The 23438-nt window shown below is 45.1% G+C and overlaps 2 protein-coding genes across 3 annotated transcripts in view; both read left to right on the top strand.

Annotated features, from left to right (window-relative positions):
• Positions 1–1894, top strand: part of LOC119166172 (snake venom 5'-nucleotidase) — a 16583-nt gene extending 14689 nt beyond the window's left edge. Inside the window, exon 9 of the mRNA XM_037417927.2 lies at positions 1734–1894. Within this exon, the coding sequence (XP_037273824.2) occupies positions 1734–1864 (131 nt within the window). The 3' untranslated portion in view covers positions 1865–1894. The remainder of the gene's footprint in view (positions 1–1733) is intronic.
• Positions 1895–22684: 20790 nt separating this feature from the next.
• The window catches only part of LOC119166189 (protein 5NUC), a 55659-nt gene continuing 54905 nt past the window's right edge, over positions 22685–23438 (top strand). For both annotated transcript variants that reach the window (XM_075891671.1, XM_075891672.1), the window contains exon 1: positions 22685–22792. In XM_075891671.1, the coding sequence (XP_075747786.1) occupies positions 22700–22792 (93 nt within the window). In that variant the 5' untranslated portion in view covers positions 22685–22699. The remainder of the gene's footprint in view (positions 22793–23438) is intronic.

The raw sequence follows: 23438 nt of genomic DNA, 5'->3' as shown, positions 1-23438 counted from the left end.
GAATTTTGCCGGAGACGATGTTTTGATGAGTAAACTTGTCTTTGTACGAAAGACAGTCAACGTTCGTCGAAACCTTGGCTGCAGCAACATGCTTTGTTCAGAGATTTCTCACTGCTTTCATCTGATTTGCAATTCTATTTTGCCGCGCATTCACGCCAGCGAATCGCAGAGGTCACGCGATCACAAAGACGTACAAAGCGCCCCAATGGCCCAATCGCCAGACAAGCGCATGTGCACGAACGACCCCGCCCTGTGGAGGGCAACAACCTCTAAAGCGCGCTCCACACCATCTTCGCGCCATCTCTCAAGTGACGAAGTCGCCGAGCTATGGGTGGTGGTAGTGGTTAGAAGATGAGAAAAGGCACCTAATTTCTGCAACTCGGTCGGGAGCACGGCGCAGTGCATGCCGAGCTATGAGGACTATCAACGGTACTTAGTGTGCATGAATATCCCTCCGCCAATAAGCTGAACAACGTACGCCGAGTGGTTTCACGGTGCGTACTGCGGAGCGAGAGGTCGTACATTCTACGCCTGGTGACGAAACTTTTCTTCTAGGTTTTTCTTTGCAGACAGTATATTTACATTTTACAACGTCACACTCTTGACGGAAATTTGTCATCGGAATGATGGAGGACTCTGACATAAAATATTTTCGTGTCAAAGGTCCCCTCACCAGGCCCCACAACGAATTCTAGTTAGACGCTGGCAGTTGTGTGTTCACAGTTTTTTTTTTTAGTCAGTGTGTTACTAGCTGAGGATACCAGTATTTTGAAGCGGCGCGAAACCAGGATAAGAGGAGGCGAGTTCGACACCCTTGCCACTCACCCCCCTTAACCCTTGCAAGCCAAATCCTCTCCAACATCCTCTTTGACATCCGAGCAAATGGTCACGTGCGCATGGCGTTCCCGAGAAGGCCCAACACCCAAGTGCGCGAGCGGCGTTGTTTCGTTGACCAGTGTTATTTGCTGATTTACTGCCCGTGTCTGCGGGATGCATTGCACTCGTCGGCTACAATGTATGTATGCATTGCGCTCGTCATCTGAAAATTGTCAAACTAGGTGAGTTGCCCTTTAAAAGAAGTGCTGAACCATTCGGCGCTGCTGGAGGACGACGTAGGCGCTGCGAACACCTTGAATTATTCGACGTAGTGAAGGGGATGTGAATTGGTGCGAGCACATGTAAATTGCATCGATTGCTCGACGTTTTGTTGCGGCGATGAGCACGTCACCACCTGTCCGCAAGTGGCGAGTGACTCCTTGATCACAAGGAGCTGTTTCTCACATAATATATCTTGCAGGTGCATGTGGTGTATTTTTGCGCAATCACTCATAAACAATAGGGTCACCCCTTCGAGAAGAACGAAACGAGTGTCTACTGACAAGTTTCTTGGGACTGCTTGGTGCAGCATAGCAAGTGCTTAAAGCACGATCGGAGGGAGACAGCAAAGGACAAGACAGGAGCTCTCGTTCCCTAGTGTGCTTTTGTACGCTCTAGCAGTCCTAGTGGCCTTTAGACTAGGATGCTTCCAATATGCCCAACCTACGGGCTTCAGGGTTTAAAGCAGTAACAAACACCTGATAGACTCGCTTCGTATAATGAACAGTAGAATTCAGCATATATGTATCTTATTTTAGTTTGACTGTCCCTGTGAACACCCCTTGCTGTACTTTTTTGGTAATTAATCACGGGTATGCCAAAATATTGTTCCCATTTTCGTATTTGTCTTTTACAAGGTCCGGTTGAGTACGAGCTCCTGGTCGACTACATCAAGCAGATGTCTCCAATCAAAGCCGCCATTGAAGGTCGGGTCGTGCTACAAGGAATAAAGACCAAGGCAGTCGTGGAAAAGGAACTGATGTATTAAGATCGCAAATAAAATTGCAAAGCAGATTTATTTATTGGGGTGTAAAAAATACGCGCTTTTTGCGCAAGACGCGATTGCTCATAAAGCAACACGTTCCCCACTAGAATACGCTTTTCTTGTATTAAACTTACATTAGAAAGAAACGGATACTTAATAAAGGGCGATAATGAAAACTCGCTGGCTGGAAAAGCAGTAGATACATGAAACACTGCGATAAGCTACCGCGATGGAGTCTTGAATATCCAACGGAAGTTAATATTCAACAAGACATGATGCCTTGTGGGCATTCACGCTCGCTAAATATTCTAGCTGGGATGTACATTACGTCAGGTTGAAGATATTGTTTTACTGTGTATTAAGTCCGGGATGTCCATTCAGTCTCAATGAACACTTTTGGCTGGAATCCGGTAACATTTATCGCCCCTTTCACCTAACGAAGATTGGAATTATTTGCAACTGCAGGTGTAACGACGCTTATAAAACCAGTAAATACAGGTGGGCAAGAACAGCCTAAAAAACGATCGCTTGTGAACTGCAGTTCTAGCTATTCTTCAAAACAACTTATATTGTTTTCACAAGAAAATTTCACTGGTTTATTTATCTCCACGGATATTGATAGCTTTCAGCGCTTAAGCATGGCACATGTATACTAATCTTCTAATGCAGCGCTTCTCTGACCAAAACATCTTGAGGCAACGCATAGCCGTTCATCCTACCGTATCAGGGTGACGTATTGCCCTTCTCGTACAACAGAATTTCAATTGTCAGTTTGCATGTGATCCGTTGTTTCTGCCAAAACTTTACAGTGTTCTCGGGTACATTGAAAAGGTATATGGTACGAAGCTGTGTAATAACTGGAATGTCATGTTCAACTTTAGACATGACACACTATTATCTTCCAGCCCAACCATCAGCAGACGCGTGGATTTTCCCGGTCCCGCTCCTAAGAGAAGCCGAGGTACTCGAAGCAAAAGGCATAATAAACCAGCTTTCCTTTTTTATCCACTTTAAAGCATGTGAAATTTAAATGTATACCACAGACCTTGCTAACATCAGACCAAAATGAAGTCCAATAGATCAACAGAAAGCACGCCAAATATAAAAATGACACACGCAGAATAAGAACAATGACACGCTGTCAAACGAACCTTAACTTTGTGTAGATTCCAAGGAGGCAAGTTGCATCTGTTGCCACTGGTCGTATGTAGGTTGCAAGTCGGGGCAATTTCGAAGGTGTTGGAAATATCCTAGAAAAACATGTCGCCGACAATTGTGATAATACCTAATGCGAATTCTGAGCACAGCATCGTTTGGGGTCAACTATGTTCGAAGTTCTGACTTTCCGCAGAACTGTGGTTTCCGCAGAACCGCGAAATATCGACTGCACCATAAATCCTAGTTTTTCTGAAGCAGAGCAGCACCCACTACACCACTATTCCTCTTCCTGCGGATATTCGAGGCTTTCGCCACATATGCGACAGGTATTGTGTGAACTTTGGTTGACGCTGCATGTGGATGCTGATGATGAGGTGTTATGGTTGAGCACATTGTAGTGGGTGGGAAGCATTAAACCACATAGTCGTCGTGCTATTAGCAGTGTGCGATGACTGATTGTTGTTTTACTCTTCTGCCATGCTGAATTACCTATATATGTTAACGAGACTCCTTTTCAGAAATGACGCCTCTACAAGGTCTTCTTGCAAAACAATTTCAAGCACCAGTGGGGCTTTATAGTAGAATACTCTACAGCCACGCAGAGAACCCGGATCAAAAGTTCATTTGATTATCGCTATCTTTTTTTTCTCATTTTACTGTTTCATGTCTGTTGGTTACGCCACTGACGGCGACACCTGTCAATGCAGGCACGAGTGCAGAGCTGCCCTAAAATAAGTTGCACTGTTTTCTCAACTGAAACAATAGTTCTCTGCTCCCTGTCGGTGTTCACGTGGTAATTCTCAGTCTCCTAAATGGAGAAGCATAAATCCGCGTAGGACAAGCAGTTGTTAGTCGACTGAAATGCTGGTGTTTGAGAAGGCTGCCATAAAGATCAATGAAAACAGTACATGCAGCATTCTAAGTGTTAGGACATTTATTTACATAATAAGAGTTATTAATAATAATATTTACATAATAATATTTACATAAGAGTTAGTACGCTCATTTTTTTTTGCCTATAAGCGTCACGTAGCACGTGATCTTATTAGGAGCTGGCAGCTGACCAATATTCCCTGGCATACCACCTCAAGGCATTAAGTCTACCAGTACGAGATCCTTTACCAAAAGGTGGGTTTCCCACACTCGCCGCTATGGCAACAGGTGGCGCTGATGGACACTTCCACGTTTACATGCCCAAGCATACCTCACAAAGCGAACGTGTGGCTATAGCCGTCGTGGCAGCTCAGTTGGTAGATGATCCGACGTGTCACAGGTTTGGTCCTTGCCGACGGCATGCTATCTTTTCGTCCTCTATTTTTTTAATTACAATACAATTACTTCTAGTATATTTACTATACTCTCCTTGGCTTAATTGTCTGTCAGTTCTCATTAATATTGTGTCTAACGAAGAAAACGAGTCCTTAAATTTACCCTTCTTTACTACCGGACAAAAAGAAGACACAAGCGTTGTGTCGACTTCTTGTCCTGTAGTACGCGCTGCTTCAAATAATATGGAACCATACCAACTAGCCCAGCTGTCTGCCTTGTTCCATCATGAACTGCCATGTGCTCTCACCGTTCTCTTTTCTATGAACGTACTTATAAGCTACTGGTAAGTTGTCCGTACACCATAGAGGCGCTCTGTCAGGCAGAACCCCTCAGGTGGGTATGGGCCACAGGAAATGGAGTACAGAGGAAAACAAGCTCAGCGCTTGCACATACTACTCATCAAAAGGGAGCACGCGAAAGAGAGAAACGGAAACAATAAAAAGAAAACACGGACAGATAGAAATAAATTGAAAGAAAGAGAAAGAAAGCGATAAAAATATAATAAAGAAAAAAATGGTGACGCTTTCAGTAAGTCGCTCAAAGCTCTAAACAGCCATGCCTGACTATTTTAAATCCTGACAAAAAAGGCGATAAAACAACCTAACAATGACTAGTTAGAGCCAAGCAATGACCTATAAGCAACGTAGAAAGCAGCATAGTTAAAAGCCTATAACAACTACCTACAAACAACCTCACAGCTTGGAAAAAACCTGGCATCAGCTAGCTGTTACCTAGCACCAACCTAGCAACAACATATAAAGTACCTAGTATCACCTCACCAAAGTTTAGCAATAAGCTACAACCTACAAGCAATCAGATTAGATTTCATAATGGTACAGCTCCATTTCTTCAAGCCCTGTTCGACTTGGGAAAGGCGTCGCTATCCATGCCTATGTAAACTACAATCGTACAAGAGTATAGAATCCATAAATCGTGTATGCTGAGCGGCTTGTTTTCGCGTCCCCTATGGAAAGAATAAGGGTGATTTTGTTAGGTTACGAAATTAGTTGTAAATCAGTGAAAAACTCTGGCGGCATGGAGATGGTGAATAGTGCTTATTTCACGAAGATATTTCTGTCACCATTTATCACACCTTATCCCGAAAATCCCTATACGAGCATGAAAAATTAGCTATAAAGTAAAATAAAGCTCCTAAGATTCTCTTCCTTTATATTTCTGTGGGCATTCTTTCTTTTCTTTTGGCTTGTTGTAAGAAAATAATGCCGCCCTTTGGTATCTTGGGCTATTATTATGTGCTTTATGTTGAAACCGCTCAAAGAAAAAAGGAACGCCATATTTTTTTCAGAGCTGCCCTTACGATGCTTCAAAAAATGGCAGCATATCCATGGAGTGAATGATGGAGAGTGGGGCGAAGCATTCGTTTCTCCATTCGTTCTTGCTTCCGTCCGTCCATGCGTCCGTCTGTGTTACCGTCCATGCGTTCATCCGCCCGTCCGTGCGTGCGTCCGTTCGTGCGTCCATCCCTGCATTTGTCCATGCATCCGCCCCTGCGTACGTTCATGCGTCCATTCATGCATCTGTCTGTGTGTCCGTTCGTCCATCAATGCAACACTCCAAGTACCACCATCTCGCATCTTTTCATCATATATTCCCCATATATAAGCACCACCATCCAGCGTACATTCCAAGGACTAAACGAGAGGTGGCACACACACTTTATTTCGCTTGCGATTCGGGTCTACTTCCCACCTTCAACCACCTTGAGTTCATGGTATATACTAGTTCACTGTATTCATGGCGCTGCGGCCCAACGCTCGCTAAACCTTTCTAAAACCAAGGAGGTTACACCCAGCGAGTATAACGTAGCAACCCTTTCCTTGCAGATAGTGCTCAATGAACATGCCAATGGCTGCTAATGGAGATCGCAGCGTGCGCGTTAACTAAACGCCGAATGCTCCTGTCTCTCATTCCCCATTAGCAGCCATTGGCATGTACATTGAGCACTATTTTTTATTGTTCAACAACGCACAGAAGAAATCTCTCACCGGCATCACCTTGGAGGTCAAAATGTTATACTTGTTACACACTACAACGGCAACGAGGAACGAACGGGTGCCGCTATAAGGAGCTTCGCCGAAAAAAAAATCTCGCGCCATATGTATTCAAGTGGTGCCACGTAACTTTTGCCAATGTATGTAGCCTAGCATTCTACCACTGAGCAACGCCGTTGCTTCAAACTTCACTGCAAACTGACCCTAGGCAGCCTTCTGTCAGGAAAGGAATCTGGTTAATATGTGTAATGAAGCGTTGTAGAATATCAAAGGAACAACGAGGCGTCATACTATGCGAATTGCATAACGAGTGGGTTGTCGAATCGTCCAACCATAACAGAAGCTTCAGCCATAATTCTTCATCGTTGTCAGCCACATCATCAAAAAATTGCAGAAAATTCATTGCACGTGTGTAGCGGGCATTCTTGGCCGATCCCTCAAAGTGGGTGTCATTTATCTCGGGAAACAAACAAGAAAACGAACGAACGCTTTCCTAATACACAAACATTAATATAATTTATAGTGTAATGGGTACCCTGCTAGTGATGTTGTAGCAGTTACCCAAAGAATGTTTTAAGCGTTCTCCGGGGAGGCCGCTCTTCCAGCTTTCGCTGGGACTGCTGCGCGTTCCGCGCAGGCCTGGCGGTTTTTTGTTTGCCAAGGCATCCCACGGGCTGGTGCGTATTGTATATATGTTTCTTTTCTAATTAAGACATTATTTGAAAGTCGGTGCTTGTACTTGTGTTTTCTTCCTCAGTGTCTGTGTTGTTTTAGCACTGTTGGCTACTATGGATCCATACCACCTAGCCCAGATATCTACACTGTCGCAACGTAAACATTTTATGGGCGAAACTCCTTAAGGTGCAAGTCTGTCCATCCTCCGTTGTCGTACGTAGCCACCGCTGGCGCATACCCGCTCTAGAGTGGTAATGTGCCACAGGGGATGCGAGATGTCAGATGGCGGTACTTGGAGTGTTCACTAGATGGACGCACGGACGGACGGACCAACAGACTAGAAGACGGACGGGCAGATGGACGGACGCGTGGTCGTACGGGGATGGACGCATGGACAGACGGACGGGTGCATGAATGGACGCACGGATGGTCGCGTGGACGGACGGAAGCAAGAACGGACGGACGCTTCGCCCCTCTCATCATCATTCACTCCGTGGATATGGTGTGATTTTTAAACAAAGCCCAGAGTGACGCATCTGTGACCACGTGCGTGACGTGTTCTGGCCGTGACAATACAATATAGCACCGTATTGCTTCATCAATAATCGCGTGACTGCCAATACTCGTCTGAAGATGAGTTCTGCCACAATATGCCTACGCTCGCTAGTTTATTCTGAAGCATACACTCTGGCATACGTTACGAAGCTGTGGAAGAAATAAATCCAGCAGCATGAAGCCATTTTTTAGGTATCGGATATCTCAGCTCACGGCTGGATCTGCACAGAGCTCACAGACGGAGCGGACAAGGCAAGCGTGAGTTAAGGCAACATTTATGAACAGTATAAACAGAGACGTTACATATTTACCACTAGGGCCGACAGCATATTGGGCTCGCACTCAGGGGCGACGATTACCCGGGATTTTTTCGCTCACTCTCTCTCTCTCTCTTTGTGCAGCTTGGTTCTTTCATAGCCATTGGGTATGCCTTGCATCAGCCAGTAATTCAAAGCCTCCAATTAGGAACAACCACTGGTCGCTGACTGGAATCGGATTCGTGGGTGAGGGGGCATGCCATGCGTTGCGAGAGGGTTTGCCATCGGTTGCGTAAGGTGCACCGCAAAAGATGCTGTGGAGTGCATCAGACAACTCCCTGGTTGCATCAGCCAGTCTATTGATGTTGGCAATATTAGACCCATTGCACTAACTTCCAACTTGGCTGAATTAATAGAAAGAATCATTTATGCCCGTCTCATTAAATTAGTAGAAGAGAAAGAAATTCTGAGCCCCTTTCAAATTGTCTTTAGACCTGGATGCTCTATTTGGCATGTCCATGTGGACTTGAAGAGCTGAATTAAACTGGCGCGCCGTCCCAGTCAAGTAGCAAGCAGCTCTGCAAACATTGGACGTCTCAAAATCCTACGATAGTGTAGAACATAAAATAATATTGGATCAATTAGAATATCATGGTATCCCTAACTACATGGTGAGGTGGTTTAGTGAATTTTGAAGTGGAAGGGTGTTTTATTGCTCACTAAAAGGTGATTCCTCAAATATACATTCACAGTCACGAGGAGTACCACAGGGAGCAGTTACTTCGCCTCTTCTTTTCAATATATTACTAAGCACCATTCCCAGCCATGAGGGAGTACATACATATGTATATGCAGACGACACAGCCTTTTTCGCTTCAGTTACGGATATGAGTTCATTATATACTCGTTTACAATTGTATTTGTGTGCCATTGAAAAATGGTTAAAGGCTATTCAGTCATTTCTTAATGTTAAAAAATGCGCAATTATTGTTTTCTCTTTGGATAACCCAGTTCTAATCAGATTAACTTTCTACCTGCATAATATACCACAAGATGACTCAGTAAAATGTCTAGAAGTTATTTATGACAGCAAACTCTTTTGGAATTCACACATTGAATACATAGCCGAGAAAGGAGTACGGGCGCTAGGAGTCATACGAAGGCTATGCAGCAGTCGACCGGGGATGCGGAGAGATTCACTAATTGTGATATACAAAATGTACGTACGCCCCGTTTTAGAATTCGGATGTGTTTTATATTAGGGTGCTTCAGCTTATAAATTGCGACCACTGGTACTCCTGCTAAGACAGGCCCCAAAAGTTATGTTTGGATTACCAAAATTCATCGCCGATAATGTCCTGCACTTAGAGACAAGTTTGCCTTCTCTTTTGTGCAGATTCAGAACACTAACGGCACAAACAGTTTTGAAGTTTTATGAGTGCCCTATAAAACTAAACATTATTTTTATGCACCAACCAGCGTTACTTCTCTATCTTATTGGCCTCGGTTTCAGACTCTACAAGCTGGATACGTACAATCACTCGTTGGTTCATTAGATAATAAACTGTGTAAAATCGCGTCTCTCATAATCATATGGTGGTTTTGGGACGTTAAACTCCACATATCAACCAAACTGTGTGAAATGCCTTCCATTAGCAATTGCAGGCAGAATCTCGAAATTATGTTTGACTATATATATCCAAATCATGCAAAAAATTTGTCGACGCATTTATTAAATGGCCTTCTGCAACAGCATTAAGAAGAGATAAATATAATAAATATCATAGCTACAGATACCTCACAATCTGAAGAAAAATCTGGCATTAGAAGTTTCTCTGAAACCTTCAAATGGTCCTTTTCACTAAGACTACCCGATTTCTTGTCAATATTTTCGGCAGATTTTATGGCGGCGACTATGGCATTAAGAAAGCTCAGCCCGCCAGTTTGTAGTGTGGCCATAGTTACCGATTTGTTATCTTCGTGTTCTGCACTCACCTCCAATAGTGACTCGCGTGTATCACGCTCGTTTCATTTTCCGATCCCAACTTATATAGCTTTAATCCGATTTATCTGGGTTCCGGGACATAAGGGAATAAAAATGAATTAAATGGCGAACGCTGTGGCGAAAGCCGCTCTCAGTGGTCCGGTACTTTCAAATATTCCCACATCACTCATAATACGACATATTTTGAAGGCGTGCCATAACTGAAAACTCTGGTAAAACCTTATTCACTCACATAAACGAATATCAACACTATTGTTCCCTTGGCGTAGGAAGGTCTGGTCAACATGCAAAGAAGTTACTTTTACGGAAATACGCTGCAGAGTGGCAAAACTAAATTACTACATTCATAGTGTCTGACCCCTTACCCTCTTTGCTCATTATGTAACAAGGATGAAACAATCAAGCATTAATTTTTATCGTGTACTCGCTTCAAAGTACTGAGGAAAAACATTCTTAAAGCGCCTTTTAATCGGATCAAATAGGATTTAATTATTTCTAATATTGTCTCCTTGGAGCCTCCTCCTTAGGTCATTGTCACCGGGATATCTGTTCTCCTGTACAGATTCTTAATCGAAACAAGGCGGTTTTGAGTGCAAATCTCTCAATTACTGAGATTTGATTTTTTTTCTAGCCTTTTTTAAAATTCATTAGATTTGAAAGTAATATGTGATCCACTATTTAAATAATCATTTCTTGGCCGATTCCCCTAAGTGGGTGTGAGCGATTAGGCAATCATCATCATCATCAACTTGAATACCTGAATGCAGTTTGGGTTGGACTCCTAGGCAAAACAGCACCCCCCGCTGCCAAACAATGCGCCGGAAAGACGAGCTGCTTCCACGTGGCTTGGATGCCAGGCGCCCTCGCTCGTTAGGTCTCTCCAGGTTCGCCTCCACGGCCTGGGGAAGAATGTGGCTCCAGGCTCAGTTCCATGAACAGATACTACGCTTGAAGAAGAATCCCGGCTTCGCTGGCTTGTCGCCAGAATTTGTCGGCTAGCTTCACTCGTCTCTCCTGAGGATCTTTGGTCTGAGACTTTTTGATGGTTCTACAACTTGTAAAGAATGATTCAGCAACAGAAAACACACGACACAATCAAGTGGCCTCGATCCTTCAACAAAACACCAGACAGAATATAGAATAATATATTCCTAGCTACGTTTATATCAAAATATCGTTTCTTCTAAATAAATATTCACATGTGGGAGACAATCCTTCTATTTTGGCACTCAGAATTTTACACTAGCAACAAACGCAATGAAAGAGAATACACAATAAGCTAGTGCCTAGAGATCACTCAGGACGGGGGCGATCAGCTATAGCAGCGACAACGACAAAACTTAATATAGCTGATACCTCTTTCTATGAATCAGTATAACACGAAAAAAAACGTGTCTTCATAAATGTAGTTGAGCTTTTATTGTGTATTGTTTTTTTTTCACAAGGGCGAAGGAACGAATGCTACGGGAACAAATTTCAATGTCACACAAATAATAGCAAGCAGCTTGAAACCTGCAGCGTGCCCCTCAAGTAGAAAGCCCGCACGAAATGAGCATACATAAAATGACCGCAGACTGACCAAAGTATTTGTAAACCGGTAGCGCAACTAACATAGAAGCCCATGGATTCATTATCTGGTGGCTCGTTGCCACCGTCGCCATCTACATGAGGAAGCGACAACTAACAACAAAAAAAAAATTTTTTAATACGACGTCATAACCGTAACCGGTAGCGACGTCGCACATTTGCCCTACATGGCGCGAAATTTAAATTTTTCCTAATGGCTAACCTGGTACGTGCCTTTATTATTACGCGATTTTATTGCGCCTTAATTGTGTTTCGCTAATTGCATGCGAAATATAAAAGAAACAAAAAGAACAAAGGTTGAGGAACCAAAGCTGTTTTGTTAGCCAAATGCCATACTTGCATTGTGCACAGGAAACTTTGCAGGGGCAACTGCGAGACAACTGCTCACAAGCACAATCGCATAATAGTTCGAAAACTCACGTTGCCTGATCGTTTAAAACCACTGCTGCGAGACAGCAGTTTTGAAAGTATAGCTTTTGCAGCCGTAGAGCACAGCGTCTTGTTGCTTAGCCTGTCGCGTTCACAGTCACCAAAGGCGAGGGCAAGCGAAGGCCACGCGCAAGCGAAAGCGGTCAGCAGTCACAGTAGTCGCTATCTACACATTCTGTGAGCTAGTTGAGCTATGAAATGTACATAAAAAATAAGTAAACCTCTGAAGGTACGCTCGAAACCACCAGGGAAAAGTGAGCGTTGCCTCGTTGACCTGGCAATGCGCCGAACCAAAAAACACGCCGAACTAAACGCAAGCTCTGACAGCATATTGTCTGATAGCCCCCCCCCCCCTTATCCATTGGCCCGTTACCAGACTGCCTGCATCGGCCCGTTGTTTATGAAACCAAACGGGAAAAAAAGTGGGCGCTCAACCACATACCAAAGGCCAAAGATTTATTAAAGTAATCTACTATTTTTGTAACAAATAAAATTAAAGCTATCGAAAATAAATGCTTAATTATTATTTTTGTTTTCGCTATTTGTCCTCCCCTTACTTAGTCATGCTTCAGTCGTCACGCGGTTGTTGATGTCTGTCGCAATTTGTTTCAGACCAGTTTTCGTTCCGACTTTCGCGACCTATTGATATTTAACTTGGACTTACAACTGTCACAGCTCAATACTTAAAGCGCGCTCTTAAATAAGAAAGAAAAGGGCACGATATGAACGCACAGGACAAGTGCGAACAACCATCACAATTCGTATTCTTTCGTGCGTGAGTAGCGTGCTTCTTCCGTAAACGCAGACGCGATTGGAGTGACCATAGTGCTCTTCCAAATCCCGAGTTTGTTTAGCGCGCGCGCCGGGGAAAGCATGCTCCGTGGCGGCTGCGTTCATCAGAACGCGAAAGGCGACGACCTTTAGAACTCGTCCAACCCGAGCCCTTCACACCAGCTCGCTACTGATGACGAAAACGCGCAGAACTCTGAGCATGGCCAAACGGTATATGGTGTATATAAATAGCGCCGGTATCCCTCACATTCCCGTTTCCGTTCCCACCTTCCCTTCTGCCGCTAGCACCGCTGCTTCTAACCTTCGCATCCTTCCCCTCCCATCCAATATGTCTCCCGCTCTTCACGCCAGCCGGCGTCATGCGGCAGCACAGCATCATTCTCCTCCTCTCTCTACACAGGGAGTTGCCTACACGGATGCCTCATACATGGCTCCTCGGGGCTCGTGTGGCTACGTTATCTACCATCCACACCTTTCGGCACCTGACACGCACACCAGCGGGCCATACTTACACCCGCCACATGTACTTTCACTAGAGGTCCTTTCCATGGTTCACGCCATGCAGTAATTTTCCTCCCTCCCTTCTCTCCCCGAATACACGATTTACTCCGACTCTCACGCCGCCATCCGTCACATACAGAACAACACGTTGCCCCCTGCTCTTCAATAGGAGGTCGAGCGAGCGGCCTCTGCTCTTCGACGCTCCACTGTCTTCCTCCGCTGGGTTCCTGGGCATTCGGGTATCAACGGCAATGAGCTAGCTCATCAGCTTGCCCGCGATATATTGCACCGTGCACCGTTCATTCCCTGGCCCACACCTTCAGAAAACAGTGAGAGCTCCGCGAATAACGAAGGGCAGATCTCCTTGCGTCACACTATCAAGGAGGTATATCTCCAGCTCTGGCTCGACAAGCGGTTTTACCCTCCCCCTCATCCATCACTCACGGCGCTCGAGGCTCGAACTCTACGGCACATCCAGATGAACTGCCTGATAACCCCCTCTCGCTATTACCTTTATAACAACTGCTCAGCAATCCAGCTATTACCCTCCCCCATCCCTTTCCATCACCTCCTGGCTCGACTGGATCGGCGCAACGCCGTTGATCGGCGCCGAAGGGGAAGAAGAACAGCGTTGACTGATCGCACAGGCGGTCGAAATGCTTGGCCTGTAAATTTGGCTGAATAAAAGTCTATTACTACTACTATAAATAGCTTTCCGTTAGCAATCTTGACAACGTACGTTCCGTAGCCTAGATTTTACGATGTTCAATAAAGTTCAGGATCACTTAGTGGAAATATTCACGAATAGGCAGTGCATTGATGTCAGCATGGCGGAATGAGACGTATTTTTTAACCAAATACTGTGAAGGCCAAGCAACATAACAGTATCGTAAGGTGCTCCATCACCTCCCTCATGAACTGGTAAGAAACTGATCCCGTGGGCATCTAGTGGCAGACCTTTTTTTTTTTGTAGTTCAAAATGTAAATTCGGGTAGGCATCTAGCAGCGGACTTTTTTTTAATAGTTCAGAATGCAAAATTAGGGACGCAGTACCAAAGTGGCTCTGACAACTTGAGCTGCTTGTGCGTATAAAGGAATTATAATGACTATGTAAACGGTGCTGGTTGTTACGCCTCTCTGCACTGTATATGCACAGCATTATTGATGTGTCATGCGCAAAGAAATGTAACAAGAAAAGAAACATTCAGTAGCCTAGTGGTTAGCGCCACGCGCTGCGGAGCAAGAGGTAGTTGTGTCAACGCTCCGCGACAAAACCTCTTTTTTTTGTTTGTTTTTTTTTTGTTAAATCTGGTAGTATGTATTTTACAATGCCATATCCATGACAGAAATACGTGAGCGGAGCCGTGGTGGACCATGGTATAAGCCACTTTCGCGTTAACGAATAATCTTTTAGTTGGAGTTAATTTTTTATCCTATTGTGCATAAGCAAATTGACACGTGTATTCATGCCCTACAAGTAATTTTTACGTCGCAAATATTTTTTCTCAAGCAGAATAGCCCTAATGTAGCTCGTTCAACGAGCGCACGAAGTTATGATTGCTGTATTTACAGTTGGCGTTTACTTCCTGTGTGATTGACGTCATGACTGACCACACATTCTGTGTCCTTTCGAAACCTTTGAGAGTGGATGTTGGGCTGTCCAGCATTTCTTCGAATAACAAATCGTTTACAACATCAGTCAATCGGGAAAAAACGTAGATTTCCTTTGACTACAACTGTTGTCCGTGATCTATAAAAAAAAACTTTATGAAGGATGGCCAAGCAATCCCAAGTATGACGTCGGAACGAGAACGACGGATCAACCATGATTTCTAGAGGGCACTCAATTTCAGCAACAACAATTGATGCTCTTTGATTAAAACGACCGAAGAACGTGAGTGCAAAACCAAATCTTAGGAAATATTTCTGTTTTTTTTTATTTTCCACTCAGAGGTCAAGGAGGGGGACTTTTGCAAGTAATTCAGCACAACGGTCACAAAGATTTTATTTTGCACTCGTTTAAATGACTTCTTAATTAAACCTTATGATACTGAAAAGCAAAAGCAGCGCATGAATACCAACATGGCAAGCACCTAGTTGAGATGGAGAAACGTGTGTGTGTGTGTGTGTGTGTGTGTGTGTGTGTGTGTGTGTGTGTGTGTGTGTGTGTGTGTGTGTGTGTGTGTGTGTGTGTGTGTGTGTGTGTGTGTGTGTGTGTGTGTGTGTGTGTGTGTGTGTGTGGGTGTGTGTGTGTGTGTGTGTGTGTGTGTGTGTGTGTGTGTGTGTGTGTGTGTGTGTGTGTGTGTGTGTGTGTGTGTGTGCGTGCGTGCGTGCGTGCATGTGTGTGTGTGAGAGAGAGAGAGAGAACATGTATGTACGCATACGTATGGGTATAGCCAAGGGGAGTTGAAGGTGTTCAAGTCCCCGAAATTTTATTGTGAATGCAATTATATGGACGCTCTTGGGTGGATTTTACCGCAGGCGTCAGCGTCGACGTCGGTGTCGCCGTCATTCACCGTATATGGATGCGTATCTATATATATGAAAACTCAAGAAAAAAAAATTGGCACATCCCACATACAGAGGGAATTGATGATATGCGAAGCACGAATGAGAAAGGTTGATATGTCACTTCAGAATGAGCACAACGTTATGAGGTGGAGGTAGATGGCGCCGTACATAGCTTTCGTGACATGATTATCATGAATAGATGTGTCGTTTACCTTCGTCATCTATGCACGTCACGTGATATCAAATTTAGTACATGTGAAGCTAGCGAAATGACCGTAAACACGCTATGAACGTGGTATGTTGTCATGTTCTTACATGTCACGCCTCTCAGTATTATAATGTTTGCACAAGTCATATACTTTCGTCATCCATTGACGTCACGTAACCACAAATTTGGTATATACGGAGCTAGCAAAACGGCCGTGAGCGCATCATGAAAGGCCCTATATACTCCAATGTAGCGTTGACGCGCGCGCACACTGGGCACAGCGACGCTACGTTAGCAAAACGCGAGCACATTATAGTCTCACGCCAGACGCACCCAGCGTCCATCGGCGCGGCCCGACGGCAACCGGCGCGAAATGCGACATGTTGCATTTCGCGCTGATGCGTTACCTATATAGACAACACTGCGTCTCCCTCTTTACGTGACGGAGGGACGCCGGGCACGCTGAACCACGCGTGCGTCAAAGCAACGCAGTGCGGTGCGCGCCTGCGAGTATACGGCAAGACCGGCGCCTGGCGTTGCAACGCCAGCGTGACCTTACGAAATGAACGCCGGTGAGCACGCACACCACGTCACGTCGAAATGCATTGCCGCCTTGACAGTGGCATGTAGTCATGTTCTCACATGACACGCATCTCATGTTTATCCTGCTTGCACCAGTAACATACCTTCTTCATCCATTGGCGTCTCATAATACAAAATTTGGCATATGTAAGGCTAGCGAAACGGCCGTGAGAGCATCATGAGTGGGGCATGTAGTCATGTTGTTACATGACACGCATGTCATGATTATCATGTTTGTATGCGTCATTTTCCTATGTCGTCCATTCCCGTCTCGTAATACCGAGTTTGGCGCATGTGAAGCTGTCGAAACGGTCGTGAGCGCATCATGAGCGTAGCATGTGGTCATGTTACATGACACGCATCTCATGTTTATCATGTTTTCACCAGTATATCATACCTTCGTCATCCATTCACGTCCCGTAATACCACATTTGGTATAAGTGAAGCTAGTGAAACGGCCACCAGCATATTATGAGCACGGCATAGTACGCATCTTATGATTATCATGTTTGCACCAGTTATATACCTTCGTCATCCATTCACGTACCATAACACGAAATTTGGTATATGTGACGCTAGCGAAACGCCCGCGAGCGCATCATGAGCTTGAGATGTAGTCATGCTGTTACACCACACACATGTCATGATTTTTATGTTACGACTAGTCAAATATCTTCTTCATACAGTCATATCATGACATACCAAGTCATGATATGACTTGGTATGTCATGATATTTTGGTATAGATATCGGTATAGATATCATTATAGAAACGGCCAGGAGAGCGAAAAGTCGTAGGCGGTTATATGCGCAAAGTCGCCGAAGTTCGCTATGAAATGCTTCGCATTTATCAATTCAGAAAAAGACTCCGGGGTGCCGAACCGAACGTCAAACCTCTTCCTTGTGAGTGCGAGGCGTTAGCCACTGAGCCACGAAGGAGCACCTCCTTCAACGTTGAAACGGTAAGCTATTTATATCTACCTCTTACCACTGTTGATGGCCATATCTTGGGGGAATTACTGTGTTTTCAGCATTACTAGCGAGATGGCGCAATCAGCGCGCGTCGCCAGATCGTCGCGACGCGGAGGCACGCCTTCTCATCTCCCGCGCATACTTTGACCCGTGGAGAGAGGGTGGGACGCTCACACGTGTGCGTGCTTTTCTCGCGGTGGGGAGAATCGTACGCCTTGAGTTTTCACTAAAATGTTATGTTGTAGTTACCGGGCGCACAAAGGTCACAACACTGGCTGCACAATGCCCGTTTACAAAAAGGACGCGCTTTTAAGGCACAGCGAAGTTTTTAAAAACATGTCAGCATATTCATGGAGTGAATGATGGAGAGTGGGGCGAAGCATCCGTCCGTCCATTCATTCTTGCTTCCATCCATCCATGCGTCCGTCTGTGTGACCGTCCGTGCATCCATTCGCCCGTCCATGCGTGCGTCTGTTCGTGCGTCCGCACGTCCATCTGTGCGTCCGTCCCTGCGTTCGTCCATGCATCCGCCCCTGCGTCCGTCCATACGTCCATCCGTCGCTGCAGCCATCCGTGAGTCCGTCCATGCATCTGTCTGTGTGTCCGTTCATCCTTCTATTCAACACTCCAAGTAGCACCATCTCGCATCATATATTCCTGATATAGAAGCACCGCCATCCAGCGGACATTCCAAGGACTAAACGAGAGGTGGCACAAGCACACTTTTTACGGCTTGCGCTTCGTGTCTGCTTCCCACCTTTAACCACTTCGACTTCATGGTATATACTAGTTCACTGTATTCGTGGCACTGCGGCCCAACGCTCGCTAAACCTTTTTAAAACCAAGGAGGTTACGCCCAGCAAGTATAACGTAGCAACCCTTTCTTGCCAGATAGTGTTCAATATACATGACAATGGCTGCTAATGGGGAATGAGAGACAGGAGAATTCGGCTTTTAGTTAACGCGCACGCTACGAATTTTTTATCGTTCAACAACGCACAGGAGAAATCTCCCACCGGCGCCACCTTGCAAGTCATAACGTAAGATTGGTTACACACTACGACTGCGACTACGACTACGAGGGACGAACGGGTGCCGCTATAAGGAGCTTCGCCCCTAAAACAGAGACACTTATTCGCGGTCATGCGTAGCTGTGAGTAAGATTAGTGCGTCATTTGTGCGTGAGAAACGTGGGACACGTTTCGATTTGCTTGTCATTCTTCGCGTGACCTTACCATTTCGAAAGTGGTTGCGATATCAGGGGTCACGGCGGCTCTTTTGATTAGAGCTGTGAAGTTCGTGTATTGTCACGTAATCGAGGTATTTCGTCGAATATGAAAAGGTGCTTGCTGTGGATTACCTTATTTTTATCGATCTGAAGGATTTCAGTGACGAAAGAGGGGAAATAGTTGCGTTGTGTGTGCGAACTTACAGCCTCTATAGGGTGAGCTGCATCCGTAAAATACTTATTTCTTAACATAATGAACATTTCAAGTCCACAGGGTGTAAAAGAAGGTGAACGTTCATCCGTAGCAGGGATCTCCGAAAGGTGCCATAACTTGGACGCGGCGGAGGATTCTGAGTTGGGACAACAGTCTTCCTGATATATCATTCTGTTGCGATAACAATGACATTGACAATGTCGGCGCATTATTTGCGGCCCCTGTCACCGTCGCTACCAGTTATAAAGTCCAAATCATTAACGTCACCCCTCGTATACACTCTATGTAAGAAGTTTCGTGGAGGAACTGCGCAGTTACCCCCAAAAATGGCTCTTTGCTCCCCTTAAAGACGGAATGCACTCAAAATATTGCACACGGCACGGCAAGGAGGGGCACTTTCCTCCTTGTAAAATAAGGCGCCCGTTTTTTTTTGTTGTTGTTGTTGTTGTTTTTTAGTAGCTGCGGGAATGTTTGCGCCGTGTGCAAACGACCCATCGGTGCCTACACAAGCCTGTTTCCTTTCGGACGGTGCCATAGCGTGGTGTGGTGTAGTGGTTAATGTACGCGCATGCTGACTGAGTGGTTGTGAGTTCGAATCTCGTCTTATTGCTGCAAGTTTTCCGAAATTTATTTCTGAATTTAATGCTTGCACATCTATTGTACACTAGGGAACACGTGAACGCGTGGCCTACGCTCTGTGGCGGCTGCCTACACCACCATCAACTAACAGCAAAAAAAAAAAAAACACGTCCGCTTTCAGCGTCATCTGTTGTCGAAAACAATAAATAACGAGTTACGGCCGGTAGACAGGCGCTGCTAGATTGCACTTCTTCTCTGTTCAAGCCTGTAGTGCGTAGTCCACTGCCAACATATCAAACGTTGTGCGCTATCACGGCGCAAGCTGTAGTAATCGGCCGATATTCATCACCGCTCACGGTGAGGGAATGAAATTTAACAGCGCTTGTCTACCGGCCATGACTCGTTATCTTGCTTGGCCATAGATGACGCCAAAGGCGAACATGCTTTCTTCACTTATCAGTTGATGGTGCTGTAGGCAGCCGCCACAGAGCGCCGGCCAGGCGTGTTGCATTTCACAAAGAACGACAGTGTACATCTAATCAAATGCCAGCACGCGCTTCGAAAGAATGGTTAAGCCAACCAAAACCTGATTTTTCTTTTGCCAACTGTTGCTCCTTTGAGGATTGCTCCTTTGAGGAGCAACCACGACAGCGTGGTTATTCGTTCGCAGTTACTCCAAAAATGGTGCAATGGGTGTAGCAAGTCAGTTACTCCTCTAAAGGAGCAACTACGATACCCCATTTTCTCCTTTACTTCTTAGAATGAGTACGTTCTAAGCGGAACCAAAATCATGCAAGCGCTGGAGACAAATGTGGCTGAAGCAGAGATGACTCAATCCATTTTTGTAGGAAGCGCAATACCAAACGGCGGTGTACCCAAGATGGACAAGACACAAGAGCTCGACTGATTGTTTATTACGAAATGTGAATACAATAACGCGAAGGAAGAGGAAGAACAACAAAAGAGAAGGCAGTGAGGTTAACCGGGCACTTCTCCGGTTCGCTACCGTACGATGAAGGAATGGGAAAGGGAAGTATAAATATGAGACAGAGAGAAAATAGAATTTGAGCAATAAAGAAAAACAAAGGCTACGAGTAAACACGGTCATCAGTCATCTAGGTCTGTCAAACACATCACGTTAAAAGCGAAGTTTTGTGAACATTGGATAGACGGCGCACTCAAACATTCAAAAACATCACGTTTAAGTTCTGCAGCCTCAACCATCAATCGGAATAAGAAGTCTCAGTCACGATATATAATACATGTGTTATCAGAACTACAATATTTGATTGATTTGTGGGGTTTAACGTCCCAAAACCACCATATGAGGAACCACAATATTTACAGTGTGTAGCCAGGTGGCCATCTGAACATTCTTGCACATAATTATCATGCTCCTTTAGCCGCTCATTTGCACATTTTTCGATCTGCCCAACGTATGCACAATAACGAAAGTTTGAGTCAGTGTACCATTTTTTTTTATTCCATGCGCTATTTGTAAAAATCGGATATTCGAAAACTGCAGCTCTGTGCATTAGACGCGTCGGGCACATGCGTTTAGGCCAACAAGCGTCGGTGCGGTCATCGCTGTTACATTAATCGTCAGATGATATTGATACCAAAAAAAAAAACTTTTTTTCTTCTTTCGCCGGGCGAAAATTTTTTGCTAAGGGTGCAGTCACGCTAGAGAAGTGACGCAAAAACAATAACGCCAGAGCGGCTGGAAAACCACGACCTTGCGCATCGAAGATGTTCACATTCGTTGTGCGCCATCCCGCCGCCGCTGCCGCCGCTACTTCGAAAATTAGTTCTATATTTCCTGCTTTCTGAGAACTAAATTTCGTACCGAATTCAAATAATTCACGCGAAGTACTGAGAAGAAACAGCTCGCACCTTTCGAAACGTTGTTTTTGGAGATACACCAGCAGAAACGACCCTAGCGAACGCATCGGCAGCGGCGGCGGCGGATTGAACCAGCTGTACACAAAAGCGAGACATTTTGGGGCATGCCGACTCGCTGCTGCTGCACCTGGGAGGGGGCGCTTCAACGCTCCGAGCTCTCAGTTTATTATTCGGCAGTGCAGAAGTCCTCCGAATGGGCAGAAGGCCACGGTCTTCGAGGCACGTTGTGGGTGCGGCCAGCAACTGCGACAGGCTCCTCTTCTGACCAAATAGAGGACCAAATAAAGTTTATTTTACATCACCGTCTAATTCCAGAGTTCTCAGCGATCGTAATCCAAATTAGGCTCTCGATGAACGCATCCTCGTTGAGGCCGTCAAGCTTCGTCATGCTGCACGGGTAGTTTGCGATTTGAGCCGATGCGAGCCACCGCCGACACTTTTGGCGCCATGATGAATCTGCAGCCGGCTGGTTAGATGATGCGGTTTGATCTAGCGTAGCCAAACCCGTGAAGCGGAAACTGGATCCGGTTTCACGTGGCGGGAAAATTGGTCTCGGACCGTTTTTTTTTTTTTTTTTAGCGCCAGCCGCGGGGCGTGGTTTGCCAGCCACTTGGACGGCGAAACGAGCCACTTTCCGAAAAGTTTAGCCACTTTCGCTCTCTTCGAGGCCAAGTGCGAACGCGCCCTTACGCTTATGTTGATAAATACATCGGCACATGATCTTTCGCGTGACGAGAACCACGAAAGTGACGTCCTTCCAACAAACATTCCGTAAACTGCCTGCCGCGCGTAGTTCCGTGAGCACACTAAGTTCTCCCGCGCTTTGCCGATGTGCCGTGTTGTTTGGCCTTTCAGAAAGATGCAACCTTATATAAAGTTTCTGACCGCTCTGTAGGGGCATTGACGTTCGGTGTGGACTCCCATCCGTAACATCGGCTAGATAAATGCATAGATACGCTCAAAATCACCGAAGTTCGCTAAGAAATGCTTCGCATTTAGAATCACTACCCCGGCGATTTTGTTATTCAGATGTCAGAGGTTACGTTTGTTCGTCTTCATAGTCATCATCTATACAAGTGTCTTAGCAGTCACATTTAATGATTTCTTTTCTGACAACTTACGTTATCTCAACTAGAATAGGGTAGTTGCGAATGCCTTACACTGTTTACTAGTGACCTGATGCACATGCGCCTGACAAGGTCAGTGCGTGCTGAGAACTTTAAGGCAGCTCAAAAAGGCAGATCAAAAGATATAGCACTTGTGAAGGTATGAGTCAGAGCTAATGTCTGTGTCTGTTTAACGATAATGCTTCACCTTTTGCACTGATATATAAATTTATAAGCATGTCGTGTCAGGTTCGGGAAGCATCGGCTCTACCAGTTGCGGCGCCATTAGAGCGGCTTGAAAGATCACAACGAGACGAAGCTGAATTCAAAGTAAGCACTTATTCAATTTGATGTTTCATTGGTACAATATCATGAATTGCAATTCGTCCCCTGAGTTACTCAGCAATGCAATGTCATCGGCAAAGCGCAGATTACTAAGGTACTCTCTATTAACTCTTATGCCAAACTCTTCCCAATTTAGACCTCGGAAAACCTCCTGTAGACAAGCGGTAAATAGCATTGGGGAGATTCTATCTCCTTGCCTTACACCCTTCTTGATTGGTATTCTGTTGCTTTCATTATGGAGTACTATCGTAGCGGTTTATCGCCTGTAGATTTCTTCCAGGATGTTTATAATTGCTTCATCGACGCCCTGATTCCGCAGTGTCTGCATAACTGCTGGTATTTCTATCGAATCAAACGCCATCTCGTAATCTATGAAGGCTATGTATAATGTTTGGCATTATAATAATTATTATAATGGTTGCTCTGACCATTTCTCTATTACCTGATTGATAGTATGAATGTGGTCGATTGTTGAGTAGCCTGTTCGAAATCCTGTTTGTTCCTTTGGTTCAATGAATTCTAATGTTTTCTTAATTTTGTTAGCAATTACTTTTGTAAATAGATTATATACTACGGAGAGCAAGCAATTTATTGTGAATTCCAGGCCACGTGCTCCTCTATAATATTTGGC

Source organism: Rhipicephalus microplus, chromosome 1 (genome assembly GCF_043290135.1).
Source record: "Rhipicephalus microplus isolate Deutch F79 chromosome 1, USDA_Rmic, whole genome shotgun sequence".
NCBI classification, from domain to species: Eukaryota; Metazoa; Arthropoda; class Arachnida; order Ixodida; family Ixodidae; genus Rhipicephalus; species Rhipicephalus microplus.
Note: the sequence above shows the minus strand (reverse complement) of the source record. Positions and strands in the feature narration are given on the sequence as shown.